The sequence below is a fragment of the Onychostoma macrolepis genome, chromosome 11 (assembly GCF_012432095.1).
Source record: "Onychostoma macrolepis isolate SWU-2019 chromosome 11, ASM1243209v1, whole genome shotgun sequence".
Lineage (NCBI taxonomy): Eukaryota > Metazoa > Chordata > Actinopteri > Cypriniformes > Cyprinidae > Onychostoma > Onychostoma macrolepis.
In genome coordinates, this window is record NC_081165.1 from 13,876,617 (window position 1) to 13,890,515 (window position 13,899).

Genomic DNA, 13,899 nt, shown 5'->3' on the forward strand with positions numbered 1-13,899 from the left:
TTTGACAATTCTAGCTTGAAACGTTTCTTCCAGTTGATTCGTCAAATGTATCATATTCTGGTTATAGAAATCACATCCAAAAGTAAGAGTGTGTAAAATTCGGACCATGTGACTGATAACATGCTGATTTATGATGGAAGGAACAACCCTAGCTAAGATAATAGCCTATCTAATTGGTCAAGACACCAGATGGGATGTGTCCAGAAGCCGAGTTTAAAAACTCAGGACACCATCAAATCTTCCCTTCTCTCTCTCTTCTCGCCACCGCGTTTTGACGCCGCTTTTTAGCGCTCTTTGAGCGTGCTCTGACCTACAGGCCAGTTGCTATTTAACACCACGATGAGAAGAAAACACACCTAGTCTCGTTACTCATTTTATTCTTTTACTTTAGTTTATTTTCTTTCCGTTGAGTCTCGTGTTCAAAAGTTAAGTTTGCCGCAAAGTCCAGCTCCGACTGTACCCGCTTCAAACTTCAACCAGCAACTGACTCCACGACCATCCTCAGCCAACACCCAACCATTGGCTTCCCAAGACATCACTTCAAAGACTACTGAACTTCCAGCCAATCACCAACTCGGGAAAACCCCTTTCCTGCAACAACCATGACAGAAGGGAATCCCTGTAACACAAAGGCAACGCAAGCAAGTAACCTCCAGATTCTAACTGAACTGGTGCATTTAATATAAATTTTAGCCTCATTGAGAAACTCAATGCGAGGGTTAATTAAGTGATTGATGGTTGTTCGGGTCTATGCAATAACACATATTGCTATAAACTTGGGATTTCACTTTCTCATTCTCTAAACTCATCCTTTCTCTCTTTCTGCAATGTGTGAATGCGTGTGGTCATGTGTTAGATTAGTTTATGTCTTAGGTTTATATAAATAAAGTGTTATTTATATTGAAAAGAGAAGTATCTTGTGTTTTGTGCTTACAAGTTAATGTCTTAATCTGCCGATCTTGTTACTGTGCTTATTAATAGTATTTACACTATATTTTGGATTTTAATATCCAGTGCAGAATTAATGTTATGCGGCTCGTTCAGTGAATCGCTGCCGACTCAGTGATCAGCCACAAAACAGTGATTCTGTTCAAATTCCCTATAAAATCATAAATGATTCCCTTTGAGCTAAATTAAATTATTTACATATTAAACCCTACAACGCTTTAGGTTTTTATGGTTTTAGAGGTTCAGGTACAGAAATGGAAAAATCACATAAAATAACATTAGCATATTCTTCACTCTGCACCTTTATTTTTCATAGCAATTTGAGATTAGAGGCAACCACTGCATTTTAATCATGAATCAATCAAAACAAAAATGTGCAATCTTTGATTTATATTAGACTGTATAATTTCAAAATATGAAACAAAAACAGAATGGTCTGACTTTAGCTTTGTAAAATTATGCTGCATAAAACAAACGGCTGAATAAGACGCGATTTCACTCTCTACCAGCAGGTGGCGCTTCACAGCAATAATACAGCGTTTCCTTGGTTACCACTGTTAAACACAGCAGTGCTGTGCATATTAACACTAATTTAAATGCGTTATAAGGAGGCAAGATGAAAAGAAAACCATGTAAACTTTTCTGAAAACAGCCAGATCCTAGGGTTGGGAATCGAAAATCGATTCCAGAATCGGATACTTAAGGTCAGGAATTGGATACTTGTCAAATTAAAATTTTGATTCCGGCTATTGATTCCTATGCGCTTTTTTTTCTTCTTCATCTATGAGGACCTGACCTAGTGATCTGCCAGGACCTTGCTCGCTAAGCGCTCCAAAGTTTGGCTACATGTGTGATCAGAAGCCAAAAAAGCTAAGTATATTTGTGATAGCTAAACATGTTGCAAGAGAGGTGTCACCACCAACATGACAAAGCACTTTAATTTAATAGATCGTTAAATATCGCAAACACTATTCAAACACCAACGTGAATCTATTCTTAAATTACAATGATTCGTCTATTTCATTCCTCAACCTTTGATGTGTGTGCGATCAATGTTGTGATCACTTGGTTCGTCCGTGCAGGGTACAATCACATCAGTGTGATTTAAACATTGAAATCTGCATTCGCGCTGCCGCTGACCTGAAGAGAGCAGCTGTCCTCTGTCATGAATGAAACGGCTTCACAGTCTTTTCAACCATACAGTATCATTATTTATGTGTTTCAAACATTCAAATCACAGAAGTATTGGGATAAAAAGTGTATTGTTCAGATATAAAATCTGATGTGTACGGTAGCGATTAAATCACCCTTTGAAAGTAATTTGACAGCGATTGGCTGGCAGCAGGACAGAAACGTAATGGCATCAAATAATTTTAAAAAAGACACCTGACGAGAAACTTGACAAATTTCTGGGGTTTTATAAGGAAAGAGCCAAGCGAACAAAACTACATAAAATGTTATAATAGATAAATGAAATGTGCAGTTTTTATTTTATTTTATTTTATATATGATTCCCAATTATTTATATTCACGACCGCGGACACCCTGATAATTAAACTTATTTTGGAGTACTACTTGTACACAATGCACATTTCTTAAAATTAAGCCTAAAATGTGTTTTAATATCAATATTGATGAGGACTGTACGATTTTTAAAGTGTACTTAAAGTATACTTGCAATAGTTCAACTTTGGCACAATCAAATATACTTCAGTATATATTTAGTTGGACATCAGCACTACTTCCACACAATTAATGTGCATTAAGTAAAAAATTAGTTTTTCCAATTTAGCAGACTAAGTAAACTAAACGTAAAATTGCAGGGTATTTTTATTAAGTACATAAATATGTAAATGTATTTGTAGCATACTTTGCATGAAATAAATATATTTCAAATCAATTTTAGTACATTTATTTATCACTAGGGGAGAGTAAAGAGTTTTGCATAGCTACAAAGATATATTTTTTTAAATAAATGTTGTTCGTTTCTACTCATCCCTGAATCTTGAAAAATATCACATATTAGGAGAAAAATATTAAGCAGCACAGCACTGACAACAATAAGAAATATTTCTTGAGCAGCAAATCAGTATATTACAATGATTTCTGAAGGATCATGTGACACTGAAGACTGACGTAATGATGATGAAAATTCAGCTTGGTCACCACAAGAATAAAATACACATTAAACAAAAACAAAGACAAAAAAAATCTTCAATTGTACAATATATTTTTTATATTATAAAATTTGCCTAAATAAACAAAATAAAACACTAAAAACCAAAAAAAAAAAAAATTGTAATCAAATCAGGCATTATATAAATCTATTTCATTTTTTTCAAATCTCAAATAGCAAATGTACCGCAATGCCAATGCTTACTTTAGAAAATACCATTGATGAACGCCATTTCAAACAAAGAATCAGACCTGTTAGCGAGGCTGATAGATGACTGTTAACAGCTTCTCAGATAAGATTAGTTCAACTGCACTCAAACACCATGGGATACACTGACACCTGACAACATGTCTGTCTAACATCTGCCACATACCCAGTGAATGAACATGGATCAAAATACCACAGATCTCTATCTCTAACACGCTCATATGTATGTTTGCACAAGGCGGGGGTAACTCCTCAAACCCCAGGCTATCAACAACATCAGAGACACCACTGGAGATCCACTTCTAACACATCTCTCTAACAGGAGTGTGCAAATCATCAAAAGCCCCCTCAGACCTCTCCACCTCGGCCGTGCGGCGTAACCCCCTCCCGAGTTCAGAGTGGTGGCTGTCTGCAGCCCCCTTCATCTGAAGTTCTCCTCTTATCGCTCCTGACCATTTGAAAGCGGCCGCAGGTATGCGTGTCCAGCGGGGAGGAGTGGGAGCGCGGTGAGTTAGCGGAGATGTAACAGCGGCTGATGAAGGGGTCAGCTGAGACGCCACAGCGACTGAAATGAGTCTTGTTTGAAGCTGGTGCTTTAGGGTAATGATGAGATTTCTACTTCAAAAAAAGTACATCTGAAACTCACGAAATACATCCACAGCAGATAAATACACCATGTTTTTGTTACTTTATTCTACATTTTCTCTGTCACTTGATTAAATGTGATGGTTGGCTGGATGGTGATTTGATGCCCTGCCATCTTCCTTGGCTATTTTCATAGCGAGTAACTATGTAAGTAAGTTGAAATGGTATAAAAGAGCAATTTAAAAAAAAACTACATACTGTATAATAGGGGTGGGACAATAAGTCGATATGGCGATATATCGCGATCCTTCTCCATGCGATACGAGAATTGATATCTGGCGCCAAATATCGATATTTTAATTAATACAATAAGGTGCTCTAAATAGATTTCCCTGTTCACAGTGTCTAAAAATGTGTGGAAATTGCGGCTCGCGCCATTTCCAGCTTTCCAAAAGCACTCTGACTCTAAAAAACTGCCCCGGAACAGCTATCATCGTGGACCATAGGCACCAATCACGTTATTATTGCAGAGCGCATATTCAGTTCATGAGTATCCTAACCTCTCCGCTCGTATCGCGGGTGGATTGAGAGAGTGTGAGAGAGCGCCGCCGGTGCATCCCGTTTTATGTGAATAAATGCTCTCCCGCTCTCTCAGATATTACAAGTGCGCGTTATGCTGTGTGAACAGTGGGCACCGACCGGCAGAAAAATATATCTGCACATGGCATGGAGGACGAAACAAAACCTTGTCAGAGCCACAATGCGGCGCAGAAGTGTGCAGTGTGTATGCTTGCCACGCGTCTAAATTTGAAATAACGAACCTGAGCGCTCAAAAGACGCGATGTGAACGGCTATTTCTTAGTGTGGGTCTCCGTTTTTATGATGAGAGGAGTAGAAAGGTTGAGAAAACACTCCAGGTAAATTTTGAAATACCAGGTTTATATCTTTTTTTTCCCTGTTTGATAAGCAGTTAAATGTTTGTTTACACACAGAGAAAAAGAAAAGTGTAAGTTTTTAATAAGTCCAAGAATAAAATTATTACCGTATTGTCCCAAATATAAGACGACCCCCCTTTTTCCAGATGTACCTTTTGTTAAAAGGCTTTTTGAAAACCAAATCTTGTTTTTTTTTTTTCTCTCTCTGTAAAACATTTCTTCTTAAATTGTTGGCAAATTTTACCAGTATTTACCATACTGGTAAATTAAAAATAGGAAAAATATGCAGTTTGAAAATAATGACATTGAAAATATACACTTTTTGATATACCATTGAAATAACAGGTAGCCAATATGAATTATATAACATTTAAGCTATCCATCTCAATTTTCAAATTTATTAACAGTAGAAGTGAAATCTTATTGTAGTCTTCAAATCTGGAAACTGTCTTATGTTTTAAAATCACTTACAGAGGAAGTTTGTTCCCATCAGGCTAACATGACAGTCACGACATATTACATATTTCATGGCACACTCATTTTATGCGTTTTTGGCACCACCTATTGTTGTGGGTGTATTACTGACATGTCAAAGTGTAGACCCCGAATATAAGACGACCGCGTTTTTTCAGATGTATTTCCAAGAAAAAAACATCGTCTTACATTCTGGTCAATACAGTAATTTAGCCTACTCAACATGTTAAAATTGATTTACAATTTTTTTTTGCCGTTTTCTAACAGTTTGGACTTGAATAAAAAGAACTTGCACTTAACCTTTTCACAGGCATTTTGTTTAGATATTGTGATGTATCATTATAGGATTTTCTAGAAATATATCGATTATCGCAGAATCGCTGTATCATGATATTATCGTTATCGTGAGCCATGTATTGTGATTATATCGTATCGTGAGATACCCTGCGATTCCCACCCCTACTGTATAAGGTTTTTAAAATATTCTGAAGATAAAAACTCTAAAATGAATTCACGGTTGATTAAACATGAAGGCACATTAGAACAATCATCTGAAGCTTATGAATAGTAAATGGTTTGAAATACTTTGACAGCCCACATTATTTATTCTGCTAAGAAAAATAGAACATAAGCAGTAAAATTTAAAGTAAATGACATCTTATTTGGCCACATGCAAACTGCAAAGTTTTGGGCTTTCCACTGCAGAGCTATATTATCACAAAAATTCTTGCTTTTCTTTATTTTTTACATCATTATTTAATGTCAAACTTAAATCGATTGGTTATCTGTTAAGTATTCTGTATTTTTGGTAAAAATTCTGCTGATTGGTCACTAAAACAATGTTTTCTAGCTGACTGACATAAATGAGGTTTTGTCAAAATAGCAAAAATGACTTGTTTTTCAGCATAAGTTTTTATGAATTTAAGTGGTTACGTTATAGCTGTATAATTTCCAATTCGTTTCTATTTTTATATTTTTGTAAGCATAATTGTAAAATTATTTTAGCATACAAAATTATTGCTATTAAAAACATTTGAGGGGCTGGTGAAAATATGGAAGTGAATAAAAAACATTTCCACAGCAGCAAATAGTTTAATTTTATGCAAATGTGCAGTGTTGCAGCAACCGTCAATGGGATTGAAGACGAAGGATCTCACATTTAAAAGAGTGATCACAACCATATTTAGGTGCAGTTTGTATGTGGCCTTTGAAAACTGATAATTGTCCAATATGAGACGAGATTATCTCAAGTGGAAGGTAGTTATAAAGTGAACCCGCTGCTTGGTGACGTTATTACCTTGTTGTTCATAAAGGCCTTGAGGCACTGAATGACTTTGTGTTGACTCTTCTTATCCACTTTTTCTTGGCTGGAAAACACACACACACACACACACACACACAAAAATCAAGAATGAGTGAAAGCCAGCAGAGCTCAGTGGGTTACTAGAAGACAAAAACCGAGTCAGATTTTAGTTAAACTGTTATGACCTCAGGACTCATGCTGAGGTAGAACACAAATAGTTTGAAACCTAGCAGGATGCCTTTGATTAAAAAATATGTTTAATGAAATTTGTTTTACTGTTTTTTGAGGAGAAGCTTCTCCAGCGTGTCCAACAGGAGGCCCAGACCCTCGTGGCCAAAACTCTGCACCCAGCTGAGAACAAAAAAAAAAGAACACGTTAGTGTAATTCTGATAATGTGCAAAATAATAATAATAATAAGGAAGTCAATCGCTCCCATCAACTGTTTGGTTACCAGTATTCTACAAAATATTTTTTTTTGTGTTCAGCAGAAGAAAGAAATTCATACAGGTCTGGAACAATTTTAACAATTTTCATTTAAGTCAGGAACTAGCAGTTTACACTATTGGCTCTAAAAGTCTGCACTTTATATTACCTAAATAAACCACATTGTATTACATGCCTGGACCGAACCATAAGAGTCAATAAGTGTTATCAGAGTGAAGTTTGTCAGAGCCCATTTAACGTCAGTAGATTCTACCTTCTTCAACAAATTAAGCTCTCCCCCTGGAGCTAAAAATGAAAGGCATTGCTAATGGAGCAAAGATGTTTATTTTAATTCCATTCAGACACAATCTCGCGCTCTACATCTCCATTGATTCGGCCTCTATTGTCTGTGGGAATTGCCACGGTGGAAATGTAACTCTCCAATAACGAGAGGGGAAGCGTGTCGAGTGAGGCATTGATTAATAATGAGGGAATTCAATAAGCATAAACAAACCGATTAACCCATTGTGTGTAGGAAGCAGGTCGGAGAGTTCATTCAATTACAACTGCAGCCTGTTACAGATGTTTCTGCATACACAAGCTTTTATTTGCATGTAACAGTAATGACATGGCCCGACAAAGCAGAAATTCCAATAAAATATTTTTGATGACATTACCACCATTTTAGGGTGAAAACAAGCAAATACCAATAACTACTGATAACTGTTTTTATGTTATGGCTGATAAAACGCTCTCCCGCTAATAAAAAAAATAACACTAAAAACTAAAATCAATATAATAACTGCACTATGATGCATATAAGGATGGCTGAATAATACTACCTAGCTTCTACTCAAATAAAAATATATGCATGCATGTAAACATCTATCCATCAATTTGTCATTTAAGATCCAACTAGACTCAGGTAACTGAGGCCGCATTTACACTAAATAGTTCAAGTGACCCAATTCCGATTTTTTTCCTCCCATGTGGCATATGGCCCATGCCCGTGTAAACAGGACAAAAAGAAAGAAAAAAAAAAAAAAATTTTTTTTACATGAATTCCGATATTCTCCAATCGGTTTCAGGCCTCATTCATGTGTGGAAATAAATCAGATATGAACCAGATATGTGCATTTGCGCCTGCCATGTAAGCAGTCAGAGCGGATATTCCCCTGTAAATGCGACTCCTACGTCATTGAAAATGCATACCTGTAACAAATGAAACATCTCTAGTTGAGTAGCAGAGTATTAATTTAGTTCTTTTGTGTTAAACAAAAGGCGATCTGACGCTGAAATGTGTTGCTTTTGAAATCACGCTGAGTGCTTGTTGCTGCTGTTGTCAGTGACGACGGCTCGTGCACAGACGAGCGCTTCTGTCCCGTTCGTTCCACTGAAACCACAAAATAAAAATGCACACAAACATGTCCCTGCCTTTGATATACAGTCACTGATGAACACATTTGGTTTTAATTACTAAAAAAAAAAAAACCACACAGACGATGTGACATGCTTAACAATATCTACCACCGAGTATTATTCCACTGCAAGCTTTATATATATATATATATATATATATATATATATATATATATATATATATATATATATATATATATATATATATATATATATATATATATATATTTTTTTTTTTTTTTTGCATTAAAACATTTCTATATGAATTCCATGTCAATAAATTAAACTCAATGTACTATTCAAATTGATTTGTGATGTCATATGCTATTTTTGGCTTGTTTCACCAAGTGCAGTGTAAAATGCACACATCGGATATGGCTCACTTTTAAAAGAAATGTAAGCACGTTGTCCAAAAAAATCGGACAGTCACAAAATCGGAATTGGTCATCAAGACCTACAGCCTAAATGCAGCCTGAAAGAACTTCAAGCACCACTCTTTTCCACAAACACATAAAAAACAAACTTGCACTCAGGAAACTGCAATGTTAATCCATTTTCAAGCTGTGATTCATTGTGTCCTTAAGTCCTTAGTGGTGAAAAAGAATCACTTGTAAATTGGTGGTTAAGCCCACTAAAATCAGGCAGGTAGGAGCAAGAAAAAAAAGCTCATCTGCCTTTATCTGTGATCACCTGCTTTAAACTATGGTCACAAAAAAAGCGATCAGCACTATGAACCGTTGATCATGTCAGTCATGGTGGGCTGGGTTGAGTGCGGTCTCACAGAACTGTGTGAAATTGCCTCAGTGTAAGTGTAGAATAGCGGTGAGCATCAATAGCCAATTTTCAGAGAGCCAGTGTCAAGAGGCGTGGGTGTGCTTCCAAGGCTAAATTACAGCCGAAATTGACCACAACCCGGAAACTGGAAAGGAGGACTGGAGAAGAGAACCAAGAAGAGAGAGAGAGAGATAATGCTGTTTAAAGTAAAACGGAGAGCAATTCAGAGACAGTCCGATGAGACAGAGACAGTGCTCTCCTAGCTGAGCTGTGGTAGGACTGATGTCGCCACACTTTCACAGGCAAAAAGTCTGCGCCAAAATGAGTTCTCGTGCCAGTTTCATTGCAAAATGGCAAGTGTCAAAAGGTCAAATACTATCATGCTGCACTTTACAGGAGAACGCAAATGGTTGTAACAACACATGCTGCAGTTCAGTGTTTTTATTATTTATTTATTTATTTATTTATTTATTTATTTATTATGTAACAAACTGCTGCACTGGCTTTTAATCCAAAAGCAGCAAGAAAGGTGTGATTGTATGCATGTATTCCTACCACAATCAACACATATTGTGAATTCATGTCACCATTTCCCTTGAGTTATAAGCAGTTCTTCCTTCCCTACATGCAAATCAGCTGTAGGATGATCAAAACATCCAACATGGAGGGATGTCGTGTACTGTAGAGAGAACCCAGGGCACAGAGAAGCTATGATGAAGGGACCTGATACAAGCCACCATGTCCTAAATATGGATCTTCATACTACTATTTTTCTTCCCCACTCACTCATGCCTTTTATTTCTTTCTGTTCAGTAACTTCCCCTTGCTTCAGCCACTCCAAAGGGATCGTAATGATTTCCAGTACATGGTGTCTCTTGGGTGTACGTAGACAGAATAAGGCTCTCTGAACATATTTAACTTGTAGTCGAAGAGAGGTGCGAGGAAGATGAAATCTCAGCCAGTCTTTTAGGTATTGCGGCTGATTGCGGTGGGAGTTGAGGGCTCAGGCCCCCAAAGAGCTGGTTAATCACATCTCACCACAGAGGTAAATGTACCATAGTAACAAAATAATCAGCAGAGAGCAGAGTAATGCGTAGCTGCATACAAAAAAAAGCCATCGGTTTCTTTCGTTCGCCAGCTTTTCCCCTTATCCTATTGATTGGAGAACCTGCCAATGGCGAGGAATGGGGCTTCCCACTGGGAGGAGGGGGGGAAGGAAACGAATGATCATGAGAGAGGGAGAAAGAGGGAAAAAGAAGGATGGAGGTGATGAGGGAGTGAGGGAGTGACAGAGTGCGGCGAAAGACTGCAAGAAAGTGGAGAGTTATGCAGAGAATCAAAGAGGGTTCGCAGAGAAGCTACGAGGGCAATACAGAGTGTTTATGCGGCGAGAGAGAGAGCAAGAGTCAGTGTAATGTCTGTTCCCATCAAAATGCAGTCCTCGTCCAATTCTAATCAACAAGCCGCATGCCTCCAAGCTTCCACTAATCAAATCCTAGCATGTATGCCTGTGTGAATTTTCAAGGTGAAGCAAAAGGGGGGCTCACCCTGAATTGAATTTGTCAAATCGGACTGGAGCGGAGAAAACAGAGAAGGGGAGTGTAGTAGTCCATCAACAAAATTCATTTGCTGATGGGATTCCAGCTCATGTCTAAATCAAAATGAAGACAATGATGACGGTTATTATGGATGAAATGAACTGTTAGTTTAGCCGAATAAAGAGCCGTGGACGTGTCACAACACTCAAATGAGCGGTAAATTAAAGACAATGCTGGTTTCCGTGAGAAATGTACATTTAGAAGCCCTCATTCTGAATTCATCTCATTTGTAGGGTTATTTCTTGAATTTCTTTTCTTTTTTTGGAATAGGATTGGGAAAATGTCAGTAATTGAAAAATCAGGATGGGAGGATTGTCAACCGGAGCAAATTTCTGGCAAAATGGCATAATCAAGTAGTTTCTCAGGAATGAGGAAATAGAGATGTGTAATAAAATGCAAACAGGATCAACAGAAGGAGTGCAATAGTCAATGAGAGTCAAACAGAAGAGGAAGAGACACTTTTGCTCTGCATTTCACTACAGTCACTTTAATCTTTCTAATTCGCTTTATTTTGCACTATTGCCATTCCATTTTATTTGTTAATATTTATTGGGTTCTTTGGGCTACAGTATTTGTTATTTTATTTTGCACTCATACGTAACTATGCTGCTGATATGAACATACGGTTAAATAAGATAAAAAAATGAAGCAAGGTAGTATACACTATCATTCAAAAGTTTGGGGTCAGTAAGAATATTTTTAAGATCAAGTTTAAAAGGAATCTCTTTTCAGCAACATTGTGAAATAGTGTCTGGTCTTTAGTGTCACATGATCATTGTAATATTCTGATTTAGTATTCAAGAAAGTTTATTACAATAAAAAAAATCTATTACAATAACAACGTTTCCCCTAGGTTTGCAGCTTTTGGGGGGTCGTTTGGGGCCAGACGGACACAAACACAAACACGGGATCATGGTGTTCATGCGTTTCTTTTAATGACAGCAGTCAATATAACAACTGAACAATTATTTTTCCCAAATTTCATATTTTTTTCCAAATTCCATTTTTTCAGTTTTAATTTTCCTGGACTCCTTTTTAAATGGTTAAATTAAATTTGATTAAACAAAAAAACATTAATTAAACAATTTGGCATCAATTTTTTTTAAAGTTTCACAAAAATTACATGTTTAGGGTCCTATGAAATGTTTTATTTTTCCAACCTTGTGTTTTATTGCATTTACATTTAGTCATTTGGCAGGCACTTTTATCCAAAGCGACTTACAAAGTAGAAGCAAACAGACCAACAAGAGAGCAACAATATACAAGTGCTGTGACAAGTCTCAGTCTAGCACAGTGCACTGTGTATTTTTTGAAAATGGCTGAAGACTCAGCTGCTCGAATTGAGATAGGCAGGTCGTTCCATCAGCTGTGGACAGTCCAGGAAAAGGTCCGTGAGAGTGATTTTGTGCCTCTTTGAGATGGCACCACTAGGCGTCGTTCATTTGCAGAAAGCAAGCTTCTGGAGGGTGCGTAGGTCTGAACTAGCGAGTTTAGGTATATTGGTGCAGCGCCAATGATTGTCTTGTAGGCAAGCATCAGTACTTTGAATTTGATAGCACATGCAGGAAGGCCCGCCAAGAGAGCATTACAATAGTCCAGTCTGGATAGAACAAGAGCTTGGACTAGGAGTTGTGTGGTTTGCTCTGTTAGGAAGAGTCTAATCTTCCTAATGATGTATAAGACGAACCTGCAGGACCGGGCCGTTGTAGCAATAAGTTCAGTGAAGCTTAACCGATCATCCATCACAACTCCAAGGTTCCTGCCTGTCCTGGAAGAAGTTATGGTTGACGAACCCATCTGTATAGAGAGGTTGTGATGAAGTGCTGGGTTGGTTGAGACCACAAGCAGTTCTGTCTTAGCAAGGTTGAGTTGAAGGTGATGAACCTTCATCCAGCCAGTAATGTCTGTCAGACAGGCTACAATGTGAACAGCTACTGTCGGATCATCTGGTTGGAATGAGAAGTAGAGTTGAAAAGCCATGCTTCTGAATGACAGATCCTAAAGATGATATGTAGATGGAGAAGAGAAGTGGTCCAAGCACTGAGCCTTGAGGAACCCCAGTAGCAAGAAGTTGTGACTTAGAAACCTCATCCCTCCAAGACACCCTGAAGGACCTACCGGAGAGGTAAGACTTGAACCACTGGAGTGTGGTTCCTGAGACACCCATCTTCATGAGGGTGGACAGGAGGATCTGGTGGTTAACAGTGTCAAAAGCAGCAGACAGATCCAGTAAGATGAGTTCTGAGGATTTGGAAGCCGCTCTTGCCAGTCTCAGGGCTTCAGTAACCGAGAGCAGTGCAGTCTCAGCCGAGTGGCCGCTTTTGAAGCCAGATTGGTTGCTATCCAGGAGGTTGTTCTGTGCAAGAAACAGAGTTGGTTGAACACAACTCGCTCAAGTGTCTTTGCAATGAACGGAAGAAGGGATACCGGTCTGTAGTTTTCTAAAAGTGCTGGATTTAGAGAGGGTTTCTTAAGCAGTGGGGTTACCCGAGCCTGCTTGAATGCTACGGGAAATGTACCAGAGTGAAGAGAGGTGTTGATAATGTGAGTGAGCGCAGGTATAACTGAAGAAGAAATGGTCTGAAGAAGGTGAGTGGGGATAGGATCAAGTAAGCAGGTAGTAGGATGATTGGAAAGGATAAGTTTAGAAACGTCTGCCCCGAGAGTGGAGAGGAGGAGGAGAGAGAATGAGTATGTGTTATGAAGTTTTTGTCAGTTTGTGGTGTGGAAAATTGGTCGCTGATGCTTCTTGTTTTATTTATGAAGAATATTGCAAAGTCATCAGCAGTATGATTTGATGAAGGAGGGGGTGGAGGAGAATAAATGGTTTTGAAAAGCATGCGAGAGTCAGAACAATTGTTAATTTTGTTGTGGTAGTATATTGTTTTAGCAGTGGAGACACTTGCAGAGAAGGAGGTAAGGAGTGACTGATATACACTAAGGTCAGTAGAGTTTTTTTTTTTTTGCGCCACTTCCTTTCTGCAGCCCTGAGTCTAGAGCGAAGTTCCCGGAGAATATCAGACAGCCAGAGGGCAGAGGAAGTGAGGAGGTATTGT

At 38.0% G+C, this 13,899-nt stretch overlaps 1 protein-coding gene across 4 annotated transcripts in view; it reads right to left on the reverse strand.

The window, feature by feature from the left end:
- diaph3 (diaphanous-related formin 3) overlaps positions 1-13,899 on the reverse strand; it is a 412,973-nt gene that overhangs the window by 264,328 nt on the left and 134,746 nt on the right. For all 4 annotated transcript variants that reach the window (XM_058790775.1, XM_058790773.1, XM_058790772.1 and 1 more), the window contains 2 exons: positions 6,905-6,979; positions 6,623-6,692 (listed from right to left, as the gene is read on the reverse strand). In XM_058790775.1, coding sequence (XP_058646758.1) covers positions 6,623-6,692; positions 6,905-6,979 — 145 coding nt within the window. The remainder of the gene's footprint in view (positions 1-6,622; positions 6,693-6,904; positions 6,980-13,899) is intronic.